Source organism: Falco biarmicus, chromosome 4 (assembly GCF_023638135.1).
Source record: "Falco biarmicus isolate bFalBia1 chromosome 4, bFalBia1.pri, whole genome shotgun sequence".
NCBI lineage: Eukaryota > Metazoa > Chordata > Aves > Falconiformes > Falconidae > Falco > Falco biarmicus.
This window is the reverse complement of record NC_079291.1, coordinates 4738442-4756950: the sequence shown is the minus strand read 5'-3', so window position 1 is coordinate 4756950 and position 18509 is coordinate 4738442. Positions and strand designations below refer to the sequence as shown.

At 44.0% G+C, this 18509-nt stretch overlaps 1 protein-coding gene across 5 annotated transcripts in view; it reads left to right on the top strand.

Moving 5' to 3' along the window:
- The first annotated feature begins 9846 nt into the window (after positions 1-9846).
- The window catches only part of COLQ (collagen like tail subunit of asymmetric acetylcholinesterase), a 44435-nt gene continuing 35772 nt past the window's right edge, over positions 9847-18509 (top strand). For all 5 annotated transcript variants that reach the window (XM_056336601.1, XM_056336600.1, XM_056336602.1 and 2 more), the window contains exon 1: positions 9847-10104. In XM_056336601.1, coding sequence (XP_056192576.1) covers positions 10002-10104 — 103 coding nt within the window. In that variant the 5' untranslated portion in view covers positions 9847-10001. The remainder of the gene's footprint in view (positions 10105-18509) is intronic.

Below are 18509 nucleotides of genomic sequence, written 5' to 3'. Positions count from 1 at the left end.
CCTGTTATGGGTGGCCTCCATCAATCATTAGTCTAGTTCCTGTGAAAACTTTTCTTACAGGGACCTGCTCATTTCATTTGGTTGGGAAACCCAGAAGTTCAGGCCAGCGTCAGTTGTCCTCCTGAAAGAGAGGACACCGGCATGCGTGAACGAGGTTGGAACCCGGGAGTAACAAGTGGTGCAGGACAAGTATTACAGAGATGTCCAAAACCCAGCAGGTAATTTAACTGTGGGACTGCAGGTAAATCCATCGGCAGCCACAACAAAATGGCCAGGTCTAAGGAATAAGAAGCAAGGTTTCTTACTGTCACAGCACCTCACAAGATAGTTTTTGGTGTTGAGTGTATGTTCCTGCAGCCTCTTGGTATGCTCAGCTTGCTAACAGGTTTAGTTTGCAGTAATCACTAGCTTCTTAATAATGGTGTTTCGCCTTTAGTCTGCAGTGAGTTCTGTAGGCTGTCTGCCCTGTGAACATCTGGGTATATGTCACGTCTGCTTTGCCTTCAGTTGTTACGGCCATATAGCATATATCCATTTTGATGAGGAATCAGATGTATAGTTGGTTTGGCTAGATCTGGTTTTAAGCACACATGCAAAATTCCAATGACCTGTAAAACAAGCAGCAATGCATCCTCAGGCCTGCCACTTCATACCCAAGAAACCAGCACACACTGGCTGTAAGCTATAGCAGAAGTCCTATTAAGAAGCATGAGTGACTTCTGCCCTGACTACTACATCGTTCCTTTCTATGTTGGAATCAAAATCCCCATTGCAGCTCTTTTAACGCTATTTAAAGAGCTCGATGTAGGTGCTTAGTAGAGACAAAAGCGCTTGGCGCTCCCCCTTAGTGATGTTCTGAGGTCAGACCTGGTACCAGAGCTGATTGCCTTTATGGCATACAAGCAATGTGACTTCTGCCGATCGTTTTACTTAGAACCGAGTGCCGTAGTGAGTAAGAAATGGCTATTCTGAAGGAGATGTTTGCCGTTTCTTTTGATTTGACTAAAACCAAATGGACAAGGTTTAAAGAGGCCCTCAGTAAAGCAGACTCTTCCAGCTAATTACGGTGCACACTGATATAAATGAGAATTGTTTCAGTGTCTGTTCTTTCCAGGAATCTCTAGGCTGCCTGAAATAGTGCAGAATTAAGAAAGAGAAATTAATAGAATGTCAGTGTGCTTGCTTGAGTCAATGCTTTAAGAAATTTTTTGGTTTATCAGTCTTTTCAAGGGGATGATAGAGAAGATAAGGAAGCACACCACTGAAAATGTTGCATAGAATAGTTTAATCTGGAATTTTCTTACGTTTTGTCAGCTATAGTATGTCTAAGCAATTCAGCTAGCAATTAGTTGTGTAATGCCTTGGGTCAAATTCTAAACTGGATGCAGAGAAGGCAAGCTTTTGAGGACAGGATTTGAATTACTGTATTTTGGAGTTGAAGAGATGGATTAGCAATCCATTTAGGGCTGTGTAAATGACCATGGACATGTGAATATCGGCAGCTTAGACCATCTTTTCACGTAGCTGATGGGAGTTTTCCTGTAGTACTTAAGTGTTGGTAATGCTGCCACATGAGGAAGATAGTGGAAGACTCATGTAGGCCTTTTTGCACCTCCGGTCTACACAGCAATGTAAGTTTTTGTGGTTCTTGCTTCCAGAGAGCAATCACTATTCCTAGGCATGAGTTTTGTGCAGTGACTACCTGTAGCTGCTGTGGCATGAAACTTAGCGTAACCTGCAAAACTAGCTGAGAACCAAATTGTTGGGCAGAGAGGCCCTTCTGCTCTCCTCGTGGTGGATGCAGTGGGCTGCACACCTCTGCATCAGCGTGCAGCTGCAGTGGTGACTGCAGTGTCAAAATATCTTCAGGCGCTCATCCAAGCTAGAGCTTCACAGTGTCCAGGTACAAGTCCCTCTCTTAATGATATCTGCACATTAGAAGTATTTTTTAAAAAAAAAAAAGTTGGCAGTTCTTTTGAAGTGTTTGAAGAGCTTGTCGTCCGTCTCCTTGGCACTGTCATTAAGATAATGTGCACATACAGTATTTTATAGATCCTAGCACTGGGAGGTGCTGATAGCAATACTGGTGGACTTGCAGGCACATCTCAAGTTCCAGCCAAAGCAGTGCATCCTTCTTACGGCGTGGAGACATGGCTGCTGGGATTTAGGTATAAAAGCCTCCTTAGCCAGGCCATAAACCCGCTTGCTTTGCAGAATCGGGGATATCATTCAAGTGCTCAGAATGTAAGTATAAATGATGCTAGGAAAAGTGAGTATTTTAGCCCTACCAGGGATTTTAAGCTACCACAGAGAAGCAGCTAATTCTTGGCCTTGGTTTATGTAGTTAAAATCAGCAAGACCTTTTATTACTGAATTTAGTGTAAGAGCTGGTTTTTCTCAGTTTTCATCCCTGTGTCAATTGCCCCTTGGTCAGGATGCCTTAAATACAGTTGACTGAAGCTTCAAAAGTAGGACTTTATAACAGAAATGCTAATGCAGCCTTAATTATAGCTCCCTGATTCTGCAAAGGGAGCCGGGAAGATGCATTTGTCTAGTTTGATTAGGTTCAGCTGTTATCCTGTGTTTGGAAGATGACAGCCCTCCAAACCGGAATGCCTGGGCAACGTGCGGTGTGCTGCAGTGAGAGTGCAGTCTGGGCTTCAAAACGTAAAAGCGCTGTAAAAAGGCAAAGCCCCTCCACCCACAGCCTGACCCAGTAGCCCTAGAAATCGGCATGAAATCTGCCATCAGCATGGAAAACCACAGCAGTTTTAAAACGTAGATGTGGGCTGCCCAGCTACTGCGGGGCCAGAGAAGTCTCATTGAGTTCCGCTTGCTGTAGCATCATAGTTGGCGCTTGTGGCCACCCATTTGCTAAAAAGAAAAAAAAAAGGAAAGCAAATCTGGCAATGCACTGCTACTTCTTCGTACTGTTGTACCAGGACCTATTTTTTTACCCATCCCCAGCTTTATAATGTTTATGGTGTTAGTTCTTTTCCAGGCCTTTGGATAAATCCTTAAGTGTTGCCCTCTGCTGCTGCTCCCCAAGTGGGTTCAGCAGCTCTGCTCCTGGTTTTGCATTCTGCAAGGCACAGGATCCCTAAATATTTAGTGCTGAGGTATCCGTGAGAGGAGAGGAAAACCAGCCACAGGTAAATGAGGCATTGTGCTATTTTAAAGACACCTTGTCTGAAGCTTTTTCAGGCCCTGATTTGGCAAGGCACCTGTGCACGTGCTCTGTTTCAGCAGCAGCAGCATTGATTTCGCTTGCATGCCTGAGGTTACCTGGTGGTTAGGTCTCTTCCTGAGTTAGTGGTGCTCTGGCCTCTCCTCTGCTAGGGATCCTCCTCAGAAGGCTGCAGTGCCGATGTGAGGGGCCGTTCTTCTGGCTGTGTGCGCACTGGCGTTTGGATCCATGTTTGCTTGCATCTTAGTGGTGTAATAGGCTGTAGTGCAGTATGAAAATTGCGTTGCCAGCATCCATGAAGTTCTCGGGAATGAGGAGTCCCAAGACTACTGTGAGCATTAAAACAATAACATTGACGTTTTTTTCTTGCAAGAATGTTCACAGAGGAAAAAAGATTGTGCTTTGTGGTGTTTAATTGATAGGGCTTTTTGGCAAGCTGGATGATAAATCACTTAAATTAGGAATCGTGAGAGCCAATTACTGCCAGATATTCTTCTGTTCTGTGCCTCCAGCAGCACTGCAGTGATATTAGTACAGGCAGTGAGTTCTGCAGACCTTTACTAATAGAAGTAAATAACAGCGATAGACAATACAAATGAAAATAAGATGAAAGAACTGCCTTGAAGACTATTTCCATCTCCTCTAGATGTAAATATCAAGAACAGACTGGGTTATAGCCATAACTTGTTTGTGATTCACCACCCTGGGATGTTAAAGGCTATTTTTTGACTTATATAGTATTATATTATATATATAAAAAAATACATAACTTATATAGTTAAAGGCTATTTTTCTACTTATATAGTATTTGCTGTAGATCTCAGCCAGGACTCCCATTGTCAAGGCCATTGTACTCGTGGATTTCTATGGGCATCTTCTTTTTCCTGTGGAGCATGTTTCTATGAATAATTCTAGGATTTTTCATGTTTATCCAGGATTTCCAAATATCTAGCAATCCTGGACATGCTTGGTTCTGTGCAGACTTGTGAGCATGGGTGGTGAGTGTATCTTGTCCCAGAAGCATCACGCATTCTGCATGGTGGTCTGCTCCAGTGCACAGTAGCTACAGCACAATGACAACAAGTTTGGCGTGCTATGTATGCACCAAAAAACCATCTAGTACCTGAACATCTTGAGGAGCCATGAAGCTTTCTGTACATTTGGTCGACATACTCAGCAAGCCAATGGGATGCTTGCCTGTATAGATTTTTTACAGCATGTGCATGCATTGTAGGGAGGCATAGGCTTCCTGCATGTCTACTGCATTATGTATATGGACGTATTTTAGCTCTGAATGGCAGCCCTGCCATGGTGCAGAATTTTATACTATCCCACAGTGAATGCTGAATGATTGCAGTTTGCAAGGGAGGGTCTAAAAGGCAGGTGAAACAGGAAAGGGGAAGAAGCATAATGTTATAATGGTCAACGGCTGAATTACTGTTTTAAAATTGTTCTTCTTTGTTGTGCCTTCCAGAATTATAAGGCCACAGTGAGGATCTTCTGATAGATTTGATGGAAGTTACTTTGCATTATCCCATAATCTTTAATCATGTCCATAACTCTCTTGTTCTATAGTTTGCTCCATTATCATCGACAGAAAAAGAAATGAGTGCATGGGGATCACTCATAGGAGGAAAAAAAGTGAAGGGCTGAGTCTTTGAAATAGGTCTAAAAATGCAAAGTTAGAGTTTCGAGATGAACTTTCTAAAAATGAGGTGGGAGCTGGGCTGCTCTGGAAACAAGTAACCTCTGAAAGGTATAAAAATAAATCAGATTCCCTAGTCAGTTGTGTATTTCTGCGGACACAGAATATAGAGAAAAGAGGTCAGAAGGCCACTGCTTGTGCACTGTGTAATGTCCATGAAGTGGCTCATTTGCAAAAAGGGGTTGCTTTTTGAAGTTGCTAGGCTTTTGTGTCCTGCCCTCCCCCTGTTCATCCAGTGGGTAGCCCAAAGGCAAGCGCTGGCTTGACCTGACACCCAGCTGGGTGACTGGCGTGGGTAGAGCTGTGGAGTAAGGCAGAACTTCATCATATGGTAGAATTTACTTCATTGCGCAGTTAGTGGGGCTGTTGCTATATGGGCTTCTGAATTAAATTTAAAACACCAGCAAGGAAATGGTGAAGCCATGTGTTTTCCTGCACTTACTATCTTTTTTTCTTCAGGAGCTGCATTTGTACTTCAGGTAATACCATCTTCCAAAGTAATGTTAGCAATGTTGTTGAAGTATTAAATCTCAGTGTTAGGTGTAACTCATTCAGGCACGCAAACTGGAACAGGTATTTTCATTGTGAATAACAATTGTTGCTGAATAACTATCTAACAAGGAAAACGTAATTATAAAAGATCTTTGCCAACTCCTGCACTAATTGAATGAGCAGAATTCTTCTGTACTACTTTGCAGACATAAGCTGTTATTGGATTACTGCGTTAGCACAGGGTTGCTGTTTTACCTTTGCCCCACTCAGCAGAAGAGCTTTCAGGCTTTTGAACTAGAAAGTCTTGATTATGTATCAAATGGCTTGATAGGACAAGGGCTGATATTTTTAAACTAAAAGTGAGTAGATTTAGACTAGATACAAGGAATACATTTTTTACAACAAGGGTGGTGGAACAGGTTTGCCCAAAGAGGTGGTAGATGCCCCATCCCTGAAAACGTTCAAGGTCAGGTTGGACTCGGGGGGGCTCAGAGCAACCTGATCTGGTTGAAAATGCCCCTGCTTGCTGCAGGGGAGGTAGACTAGATGACCTTTAAAGGTCCCTTCTGACCCAAACTATTCTATGGTTGTCTTTGTCTTTCTAACTAGAACCGTGTTTATACAGGACCTTGAAATTGATGATATTTTAACCACATTCATTTTCTCTTGGCTTGTTGATGCAGTATCTGCCAACCAAAAGTGGATAGGGCTGGGAAGAAGCCTTCTTTTCAACAGGTATTCATTAATTCTTGCTTTGAAAAGGTTCTTAAATTCTATTTACATGGTAGGGTCATCAACAGATTCTTCCACACACTTCTAAGAGCTCAGGTCTGGGTTGAAAGGGTCAAGAAAACAGCTACTTAAGCAGGTGAACTGTGCAGATTATTTTTTTTTCCATTATGTTTTGGTTGGGTTTTGACATTTTTAATTGCTATGGCATCTACTCAAAATAGGGTGGTTTTTTTTAACTGCAGTTGAGTCCCTATGATAAACTATGGGGTTCTTTATCTTTGAACACTAAACAGCAGATGACATTTGATGTTCTGGGGTTCTCACTGTGGAACAATTTTTCCACAAAAAAAAACCTGACAAAAGTCAAGTCCTCAAAACCCCTTGTTCTCACTTAGGCCATTGAGGTATTTTATAAGATTCAGAAACTGCAGCGTGAAAAATTTGCTGTGTTTCTTTCTTAAGCTAATGTCACCTCAAATAGAAATACTGCTGAAGCCATTGCATTTCTATTTGATGAACACTACTCCTGGTATCAGAATAGCAAATTTAGGTGAGACAAGAGTAAGAGTTGTGCAGCATATATTACTTCAGTTTCTAGCAACTGCATCATTTCATGTAAGAATTTTAAGATTTTTTTTTAAAACTTATTCTCCCCCAAGTTTAAAAAATTTCATTTCCAAATATTTATGCGATCTTCTCCAGTGGTTGCACCATGAATTCATAGTAATGTGAGTTTTCACTACACCAGCAGCAGCAGCTGCAGTGAATACAGAAGAAAGAAGAAAAATCTTCGTTATTGATTGCTGTTTGGATGATAGAGACAAGGATTTCTCTCTGATCTCAGAGCATGGGCCTTAGCTATGTGGCGCAGAGCTCTGAAGGGAGCAGCTTTCCATCGGCTTCATGGGCCCGAGGGAATAGCTGGAGGAATGCGCTGCGGACTGAGCAGCTTCACAGATGGTAGGTGGCTCGGGGGCTTGAAGAGCACATGTCTGTCAAGTTTCTTGCACCGTGTAAGACTCACTCTGCTACACGACACTTCCCCTCCTCAGGATTGTCTCTATCACCTGCAACAAAGCCACGGAGGTCAGAAACAAGCTGTGTAACCAGGTGTACGTCCTTGTCATCTAGCGTGGACCCCCGATTAGCATGGATTGTATCTTGTGCAGTCAGTTAAGTCGAAAGCAGAAAGCCCACAGCTGTTGTCCGTTTTGTTTCCAATGGACTTCGTTCTTCTCCTGCTGAAACCACTAGCAACCTTGCCATCAGTTTCAGCTGGTAAGGCTGATCAGTATCTTAAAATTAGAGGAAACAAAACCCAGTGCCTGCACCTTGCCGTGGCCTGGCTTGCTGCCTTGTAATGAACTGTCCTTTGCGTTGACCTAATGGTGGTCCCACTGAAAACTAACAAGTTGATGAACTGCTCTACATCATGATGAAGAGGTCTTTTCAAATATAAGTCCAAACAACTCCTTTCAAGTGTCTTGTGGAAGATGATGTGTTTCACAGCAGGGTGTTTGCCTACAGAGCTTTCTTGCCTTGGCCAAGAGCCATTTCAAGTCAAACAGGCTCAGACTTCAGAGTGATGGAGATGCTATGTCAAAAGAAAGGAACATGTTGAGAAAACACCAATTTTTCAGTCAGGGTTCTCCACTGAAAAAAGTGGGTAAAAGATCTCTACCTAAGAATTGACTGCAAAGCTAACTATATGTAGGTTTTTTAACTCTTTAAGCAGCCCTGGCTTTCTGTAACACTTCTGGCCACCTCCAATATAGCACTCACTCTTGCAAGGAAAAGGCATGTTCCTTGTTCCTGTCTTCTTCAGAGCAGATTAGAGGGTGAGTTTATGATAGAATTCCTTGCAATATTCCTCGAGCAAGAGGTTGTTGCATTTTTACCCAGACATGAGTTTCTGTTCTAAGCCAAAGAAACAAGAACTAAAATTGATCAGGGGGTGATGGAGGAGGGGTAAGATACGGATCTTACTGCAGAGTTCTTTGCAGTATTATTGGATTCATTAATTTCCTTATCAAATAGAACATATTTTGTATTACAAATTTCTACCAAATTTTCTATTGCTAAAAGACTGCAGACAGATTTCAGGAGGATTTGAAATTACTTAATTGTTGCATTGACTAACTATTGAGTTGGTCGACCGTTTTCAGAGGTGAATCCTTTGATAAAACCTTGACATTTTAACTTCCGAGCAATTTTTCCCAGCATCCACGCAGGCTTCTAGCATGGGGATTGCCCACTGCTCACCTTTATAATTGGGCAGCTGGACATTCATCTCAGGCTTAGGGCTTGTGATGATGAACTTCACAGGAGCTGTGACTTTCCCTCTGAGATGCAGCATGCCGAGAGAACTAATGGCACTTAATCCAGGGTTATCTTGGTCAAAGAGGAAAGAGGCCAAACTCCTATCTTCACTAAGAATAGCCAAATACTAAAAAGTAACAGACAGTGGAATAAAGTAGATTAAGTTAAAAAATAAATTCAGTTATCCAAAGTGTTGCAGTACTGGGAAGAGATTTTAGAAAGCATTATGGTTATATTAAGTATGTCCTTAAGGATAGAAATATATAAGGCAGATGTGATTGTTCCTATCAAACCATTACATTTAGAAAGATTTTAATATGTTTGCAATGTCTTGAAAGTAACAGCCAAGACTGTTTAACTGTAATTGTGGAAATATATCACTTTGCCCTTTAGTGGTGTACTCAGTGGGAGATAACACCCAGGGGGACATGTCATCATCTCTGTCAATGAATGCTTTTCTCAAATGAAAAAAATAAATCGATTCTGTAATTAATCCAAAAGATTTCCATGTTTGCCTTGGGAGGAACAATAAACATTGGGCAAAGAAACCATCTCTGTCTGGAAGAGAGGGGGTAACGATGGTTTCACAGTGAAGGAGTACCTCTGCTTTTCATGGAAACGGCTGTCGGATTCCAAGCAGAAAGGAGGACAGAAATTTATTTGCAAAGTGCTGTGAGTTGCAAGAAGGCACAGAAGCACCAAGCTTTTGCACAGGTAACCAAGGCACACGCTGGCTTTTCAGAGAGTTGGAGGTTTGTTTTCTTCCCACAGGGCTGTGTAGCGTGTTGACAGCCACCACCCCCGGACCCGATAGCGTTTCACTCACCCCATCACAGCACACATATTGTTTCTGCCACCTGTTGTACCCTGTCCTTCCAACCTGTTGTTGCGGTCCTACGATGTCTGGCATTATCAGTGAGACTGTCATTTTCACTTAAATACTAAATAATAACCTGTTCGGTGGTTTGTGAAGCCTTTGTGGCACCCTTCAGCCTGAGCTGCACTCAGTAAATGAATGCAACACTTGGAACTACCAGTGATAAGCAGATGTTAGGTTCGTCTTTCTCATTAAGGCAATTAGTGACCTGTGGGAGATGATCAATCAGGGATTTTATCCATCTCGACATCGGTGTCTGGTTGCCTGCACAGAGGGATACTGTTTATAGCCCAGTTCATAATTTCTCCCTTTCCTGCTCATCGTTATTATTAAGCAAAGAGCCTTTTTCCTTCTGTTAGCAAAACCAGGATCCCTCATGCCCCAGTTTTAGCAGCTAATGTCCACAATAGGGGCAACTGTAGGAGTTAAATATAACTGTCTAGTGTAAGGAGAAGATTTAATGGGAAATGGTTGGCATTCTTTCTTCCTAAAGGCAGGGGGGGTGGGGGGGTGGGGGATGACGGGGCGGGGGGATGACAGCGGGGAACGTACACACACAGACACACGCATCCCACAGCCAGGGAAGAGGCAGGGAGCAGGCAAGGCAGAGAGGGAGTGAGAGTAGAGAGCGAGCGATCCCCAAAGCAGCCCTGCAGCTCTGAGCTGGAATCTGCCAGGGCACAGCCAGCATGTTGGTCCTCAGCCTGCTTGTCTGGGGATCTTACCTGCAGCTCTTCTGCTTTGCTTTACCTCAGACTGCGTACGTTGACAATGTCTTCTCAGTTTCAGCAGGTAAATTGCTTTAAGTCTTGTTACTTTTCCTTGCTTGGAGCTCTCTGCACTCTGATTCTTGCACTTTCCGGTGACTGGAAACACAGGAGGAAAAAATACATACTTCAAATTGCAGATCTCGGTGGAGGGATTTTGCATTGCAGACCTGCTCTGCCACATGTCAGGACATTTTGTTGCTTGGTTGGTTTTGCTTTTTGCTTTATAATTCCTGGTTTTAAACCCCTCCCTTCCCTTCCCCCAGAGAAATAATAGACAAGATCCTCAGCTGCTCTAAAATGCTTTTTTTCCATCGGCTTCTATGGTGCTGTGCTAATTCATGGCCCAATTAGTATATTACTTGCATGTCTGCATGTTTCTTTCTATTTTGGATGAGTTTAGGCAGATTACAGCAAGGGAAAGAAAATTAATCTCAATGTATATCTGCTTCTATAAATAAAGCCCTGACCTCAATGAGCGCTGCCGGGGTCCGACTGGATGTTAGCAGAATAAACATCATCTGGCTCTGGCTATGACACTAACGAATACTCGGATGACTTACATAGCAAACAAGAGTCCGCTGCATGGAAAATCCCTGCTAGGCAAAGGCAAAACAAATTAGTTGTCAGCTGAGCCGGGGCACTGGAAATCCCACTTAATAGATTTTCATTTCATCAGCAAGACTTTCCTTCAGCCACGTTCTGTGCGAGGGAAGGGGAAGGCTGGCGAGAGCTCTGACTCCGTCTCTCCTTTGAGGAACTTTCACCAACTTGTAGCAAATTGCTGTCTCCCACCTTCTGCCCGTTATTCTGTATCTGTCAATAGAGATGCTTCTATACTAACGTCCTGGATTCCTTCTGTGTCAGATCTGAGCTAGTTCAACTGAGATTTGTAGGTCGGTGGCAGCTGTGCCTGCAGGTCCTCCCCTTGCCTTGCACATGAAGACAGGGACCAAAGGGGTGCACATTTCATGACCGTGCGTAAAATCAATCTTAGATATGGATCTAAAGACACACGGCCTTTCTCTCTCTCTCTCTCTCTGATGTCTCCAGTATGACCAGAGCCAGGTGGTTTACATCCAAGGCATTTATGAGACAAGGGTGGTCAGCAGGCTAGCTTGTATGAGTAATAGATTTCTGCGCTAAGGAACAGTGGTATGTTTCTGCTAACAGTTTTTTTCAAAATCTTTTAAAATGTGCAGAGCTACTACACTGTAGTTCACTCCCAATGGTTTGAACAGTCCATTCATTTAAAGATAATCAAATAATAAGATTCTGAGGACCACAAGGGTAATGCTGATATCCTTTGGAGAAAAGCCCTATAGCATTTAATAATGCAGCCATTACAATTCTGTAGTCATTTCAGATAGCTTTTAAGATAACATCTAGAGAAGCCTAATGTCTGAAGAAGTACATCCCTTGAAAAACAATTTAGTCCATTCTTTAGGAACTAATATTTTTTTCTGTTAAGCTCTGTAGGATGCTAAAAAGCATTTACATTTGTTATCATTGGTGTTCAATTGGGTATGCTTTTTCTATTATGTTGAGATTAGTTAATGCTGAAGTACAAGGAATCATCAAGATTTATTTTCTCTGATATATTCAAAATTGCATTGCAATAGCATGTAAGTCATTAGACTTCAAAAATTGTTTTGAAGAACCTTACATTTATTTGATACTTGTAGATGCTACCCAGACAAACAAGAATTTCATGTTTCCATCACCTGTATGGCCTGGTCTTTCTCCTGTGGCACACACTTGTGTGTCTAGAGAAGCTGTTTAAACTGTCCTCTTTGAAAAATAACAGTTCAACAAATAACTTTCCCCTTAGAAGAGGAAAGACTTACCGTCTCTGCAGAAACTGTAGTAGAAGAGGCAAATATGAAGAAAAATGCCAGACTCTGCTCTACACAGAATTATTTTCCGTAGCCTGCAAGAGACCCCAGGGCTTCCCAGGCAGAGCCTGCAGCCAGCTGCGGCCCCTTCCTCCTCCAACCCCGTAGACCAGCAGTTTCTGGCTTCAGGCTTGGAGAAGGTGTGAACCCGATGGGGAAATCTGGTTCCCAGTGTGGCAGTTTGGGCAAATTGCCGCCATGCACCACTCGGCAGTAAAGCCCCACGCTGTGCTCTTCTGGCCCAGGCACTGACAATTGCCTTCATACCCAGCAAGCTCTTAGCAAGGCTTCTGTCACAAATGTAAACGTTTACTTGATAATCTGTGGAAAAAATAATAACTGGCAGATGATTCAGTCATAATCCCACAACCGCAGGGCTGGATTGACCGTACTTTGATGAGCTGTTACACACCTGTGTGCCATCGTTACTTGCTAATCAGGGCTATTTTGTATGAAAAATGACATCAATTTCTTTAGTACTTGGATTGCATCTCCATTTTAAGAAACATGTCCTAAGAAAAAAAGCAAAAAGTTCTCTCTTTTCTGGTAGAAATCTCACAGTGGGTACAGAAGGTGAATTAATTCCATTTAAATTCTCAGTTATTTTAGTGGTTTCTCAAATGTTCTGTGTCTGTCAGCTGAGTCAATTATTTGTATCTGGCACCAGGATGCAATTTCACATTTGAAGTATGGATTTCAGCATGGTACTTGCAAATTCTAAAACTAATCACATTTAACAGTGAGGATGTTTTTGAGAAATGACTTGTCTTTCCTATGGTTGGGAAAATGCACTTGGGTGTTTTCCAGGTGTCTGAAAACTTCTGGGCTAAAAGTACTTTTATTTCTGTCCTCCCATGTCTTTGCATAGCCAACAGGTCACAAATGAAAAGGTTTACAGGTCAGAGCAGTAACCTGAAAGCAGAGATAAACAACTGGTAGGGGGGGGAAGTGTAGAATAATTGGGGAAAGAATAATCTGAATATTTGTTTTGCTGCCAACTCCACCGTATAGTCCCATCAGCCTCAAGCAACAGTGCATCCTTGTTTCTGGAAGTATTTTGAATGTGACATCAGCTCCAAAAAGTTGACATTTCTGGAGGAAATGCTTCAGGGAATAACATTACAACATGCTCAAGCATGCGGCTGTGGTTCCACGTGGCAGTGAAGACCCCAGGGGTGGGTACTCAACTCTCCTGGAGACAGCAGGTCTCTTTTCAGGGTAATCTGCCGTATCCCACCCTTACGCCACTGTGTTTATGGTGTCACTTATTACCGGTTTTCAGAGCTCTGCTCTGCTGAGGTTCCTGTGCTGTGCACTTGAGGAGGTTGCATTCACATGGTGAAAACCAGGCATGAATTTTATGTTCATTTTCAGTTGGGTCAGATGAACCAGCCTGCACCTTGTAAGAACCAGCCTGAAGGAAGCCACCTTCTAAATTCAGGCAGTAGTAGGACTTTCTTCCACCCACCCCCCATTCCTTCTCCCCTATTCTACTCATCCAGGCCAAAGGTTTCTGAGGTTTTTCAGAGAGATGGGAAAGTATTTAAATTACCAGCAACAGCTGGAGAAGAACAGTATCTCGATGCTTCTTCTGACCCAAACTGCCTTTTACACATGCCACAAATGTATTCCTTGGTTGAATTTTCCCCTACTGTCAATATTGATGCACAACCCTATGACAAGAATAGGGTTGATTAAGAACATCTTAAGGGCATTAATTTAAGAGATTAATCTGAGCATCACTGGCAGTATTCTTCACACTTTCTTTGCCTTTTTCCCATTATTTTCCTGAAGAAAAAGAACACCACGTCCCACTGGGTGGGTGGCCTCTTCGGAGTTGAGAAGGTGTGATATTAAGCTGCAACCAGACCTCGTGTGGGATAGCTGCAGAAAAGGGTTCAGCTTTCTTGTGGACCGACGCTGTTGGAGCAGTAAGAGCCGTGGTGATGGGAAGGCGGGTTGGGAGCAGGAGCTGTGCAGGGTGCCGCAGGGAGGGGAACGAAGTACCCCCTGCCCTGGGGGGAGGGAGCGTTGTGCATCTGTGAGAGAAACAGTGGGAGAGAGAAAACACAAAACCAAGCTGTGATTCTTGACATTGAGGGAGTTGGGATCCTGCCTACCTTCCTGTGAAAGCAATATCTGACTCCATCATCTGGACGGGCTGGGGGGGTCCTCTAATGAACCAACCTGCAGGCACCCTCAGTATTGTCAAAACAGCAGAGGTGTCAGGTGGGCGGGTTTTGTTTCTAAATAGAGTAATTGCAAATATTTATTTAGGTAAAATCACAACGGAAATAACAATCAGAGTGCATGCAGGAGTAAGAAAGACACAGAAGGAATTTAAAATAAGACCAACAGTAAAAGCTGGAAGATCCTCAAGGCAGCAGCCAGAGCCTACAGGGAGAACAGCCCAAAGGGTAGCTAGCAAGCAGAGGTGAATCTCTGAGGGGCAAAAATATGAGTCCAGGGAAGGAAGCCTGACTCTGCTCTGGAAAGTCAGAATGGGTCCAGGAGGTGCCCAGCATCCTGATGCTGTTGGTTGTTTCCCATGGAACACACAGGAGCAGGAAAGCTTTGGTTAGATTAAAATTCCTGATGGCAATGAGCCACTGGCAAAGGCTTCATTAGGAGAAGGAAAGCAAATTATCATTGGCCATAAAAGAAGGCAGTCACCTGGCTGTGGATCTGGCTAGGCAGAGGTCTTGCGGCTGGATTTAGCCGGGCATTTAAAAGCTTTCTATCTTGTTTGTGACTCACAGAAGCCTGAAAGGGAGGCGACAGATTCCTTCAATAGAGTATCTCTTCAGTTTGAGAGAAAAAAATAACCTTGGGATTGGCCATTTGCATTTGAGCGCAGCTGCAGGCCAAAGGAGCGGCTAGAAAGATAAGCCAAAATTGCCGTGTGGTGGTTACCCTCCTAAGCTGATAAAGCAGCAGTTCCTCAGCAGTGACTGGGGAAAGGCTTGGACTGGTAGCAAACTAAGTCTAGTATGGTGTGGTTACTGGTACTTTAAGTAAATGGGTCTTTAAAATAAACACAGTTAAAGAAGCACCTGATTTGCCTTTATCTGTAGTTTCTCCCTGGTAGATACAACCTGTGAGAATCCCAGTTTCCTGCTCAGGTCAATGTGGATAATGCTCAGGGATGAAATCACCTCAGGATTCACAGACCTTTCTGTGGTGGTGCATGGTGCAATGCCTGTGCCGAGTCCGGTGGGCGCGGAGCAGCCACGCTGGTGCACAGCCTGTCCACCACTTGGTTCCTGCAGCCAGCCTCGTGTGGGGAAGGGCAAGGGGAGCACTGATGCAAGCCCCAACAGCAAAGGACCCCCACGAGGTCCTGTTGGATTAGCAGTCGGCCAATAAGTAGAAGCCCACTTGATCCTGTGGGTGAGAGACAAGGAAAGGACATCAGAGTCGGTTCAGGAGGTTGTGGAATTTGCCTTGCAGCAGTAAATAAAAATCAGAAGAGGACACAGCCACTAGCGAGGAAGCTAGGCTCGACAAGGCACCCTCTGTACAGCTCTGGGTCTTGCATGCAGGAGGGGAAGGGGGCTTCTGGCCTGCTTGTGGCATTACTGGATGGCAAAGCGCTCAGGTTGTCGAAAGGGTTCAGTAATGCAAATGAAGGGAGAGGGTTCAGTGAAATGCTGTTTATCACCGACATTCGCTCACTCCAGAAAACGCATATCAAAGGACCATGTGGTCCCCCCTGTGTTCCCCAGTTGCTCCTGGTTTAGTAAAAAGGTTGACTTGCTTGGCTTCATGTGGTGAGCTGCTGGGGGCAGAGGCTTCCTGGTTACAGAAGCCAGGACTGATACCTGGGCTCCTGAAGTGCAGGAAGCTGGGACTACAGCGGTGGCCAGTTCAGAATTCTTTTCTGGGGCAACATTTATATTACAAGTGAGGCAGATGTCCAGCTTGAGACTGTGGAAGCTCCTCTGGAGACACAACCCAAGCAAAGCCGATATTTTTCAGATAGCTGTTCTGTGGTGAAGTTCTCCAGCTGCCTGGGACAGAGGTCAGTGCAGGAGCTGAGGCAGGGCTTGCTCGCCTTTCCAGCGAAGGATGCACCAACCCATCTGAAGGTTTTTCTGTAACCTGTGAATGTTTCTGACAGGCAGCAACTGGTCTAAAAGGGAACCTCAGCTGAAAGCGATGCTGCAGCTGCCACAGAGATCCGAAGTGGTTCAAGTAGGCTTGTCCGTGCCGTATCACTGTATTGGATGTGCTGGTGAATACTAGATTTTTGTTGTAACCAGACTGGAACGTGGAGGCTTCCATTCCAGCACAGCAAAGCAAGCTGTTTCAAAATAAGATGTTTGCCGTGAAAGGATAGGAGCTCCACCAACAAGCTATCCAAAGTGCTGCAAGATCAGCTCATTCCCTAGGTACTTGTTGACAGACAGTGCTTGCAGGCGCCTAGTACAGACAGTTCAGTTGTGGGTTCGCCAATACAACCAAACCCCTGCACAGCAAGGGAACAGTCTGTGACTTCGCATTTTGGTTTTACAGTCCATTTCATATCGGACACAGAGGCTTCCTGTGGGTGGGCTGTATTGGCACAGGAGCACCAGCAGCATAATTGCAAGAGAAACTGTTAATCTTAGTTAAAACTATGGAAAAATAGAATTTGTGTTTATACGTGGGGAAGTTTGTTGTCAGGCCATGTATCCCTGCAGGTTTTAACTCCTGGTGCTAGGATAGTGTGTGATTGCAAAATCAGGGGGCACATTCAGCTGTAATGCAACATACGACTCACCCAGGGCACGTCAAGGAGACCTATTCCACGCTATAGCTTAGGAGGAGGAGGAGAACTAGGGAAGCCCTTCAGTTCTAGGGGGAATTGATTGAGGAAGATCAGAAATAGGTGAGAGAGAAAAACCCCACAGGAATTAACAGACCCCAGCCTAGATGTTCTGCTTCTCCCCTTCTCCTCTCCAAGGAATCATCGCTTTAATGAAAAGGAAATTGGGGGAATGCTTTTCTATAGTCACACGGCTGTAATGGTAAAAGGGTATTTGGGGTGAGAAGATGGATATAGGAAGAATGCAGAAGACCAAGACACTGGGGGAAAACCAAAAGGAGCTGTTAATAATTTTTCTCAGGAACTAGCAAGTGTGTATGCATAAATGCATATGCCTGGGGAATGCACACGAGTGAAGGGAGATGCTTTGGTTAAAGAAGGCAGTGCGACAGTTTCAGTTTTCTTCTACCCAGGGGAAAGTTCCAGTGGATTTTTTTGTTAGCTACTTGAAACTACGAAGTTAACAACTTTTTACAATACCAAGTCAATACAGAGTCATTTTTTTGAAAGGCAGACGTCAGCTGGGCTGTGAATCTGTGGCAGTAAGGGAATCGTGAGGAATTAATACAGCGCATGGTAGCAAAGTTTCAAAGAGGGATTTGAAAGCATTTCTCTGAAGTCTTTCTGAGCACGCAGCAACATCCGCAGTCACATAGGGGTTGTCTGGGACTGTCTGAGCATACGGTGGAGCAACATCAAAGTAGAGTGCACATTTGATCTATGCCAGCACTAAGAGGTTATAATCTTGCAGCTGCAGAAGGGTGGCACCGGGGTGTCTCAGCTTTTTTGCTACTGATGGCACAGATGAAGGCGGAGAGGGCTGCGTGGCAGTGAATGGCACATAGAAGTCTTTCGGGGCTGATGCAGCAGCCATCCTGCATTAGTCTTTAGTGTTTCAGGCTCTTCTACAGATTGTAGTAGGGTTTTAGGCTTTAATACTCAGAGTATTTATAATATTGTTCTGGTGTGACAAGCAGTTGAGTTTTATAATCCAGTTCATAAAGTGCCTGAGATGAGATACTGTGATTTACCAGACTGGAACTCTGTTTCTGGTGTTGTAATAGAGTCATCTGTGGCTTTGGGGTGTTGCTTAAATCTCTGTGCCTCAGTTTTTCATGCACTGAAGGGGAGCACGTAGAGTTGTCAGCATTGTTTAGCAGTGTCTAGAGCTCTGGACCTCTGCAAATGGAAAGCAATAGACAGAAAATTGCACAAAATAGCCCTGATGTGGTTATTGGGATTTATAAGCCATGGCTTTATTTTATAAACCCACATTATAACCCACTGGTCTTCCACCTATCAGATTTCATTGGAATTTTCATGCTCTTGGGAAGCTGCAGTGCAGAGCCAACCCAAGCAAACACTCCTCTTTCTATACTGATCTCAGAATTTTCTTTCTGCGATCAACCTGAGAGAACAGTATATAATCTTTCGGCATATGGGTTGCCCGCATACATGCACATACTGATTAAATGTCTGAAATATTTGCATATAGGGAGTAAAAGGACTTACCCTGCTTAGAAAACTCACAAGCCCCTTTGCTTTCCTGCATCTTGCCATTTCTGCGGTGGTTTCCAAGGCTGGCTTGCCAGGACGCAGCTGCTTGCCACTGGTCGGCCGGGCTGCGCGGGGCTGACTGGGACTTCGCTGCCCCTGCGTGTGCAGGAGGCACCGGGGGACACGGGGGGACCTGGGCTGAATGTTAGGTGAGGAAAGGAGACAGAACGT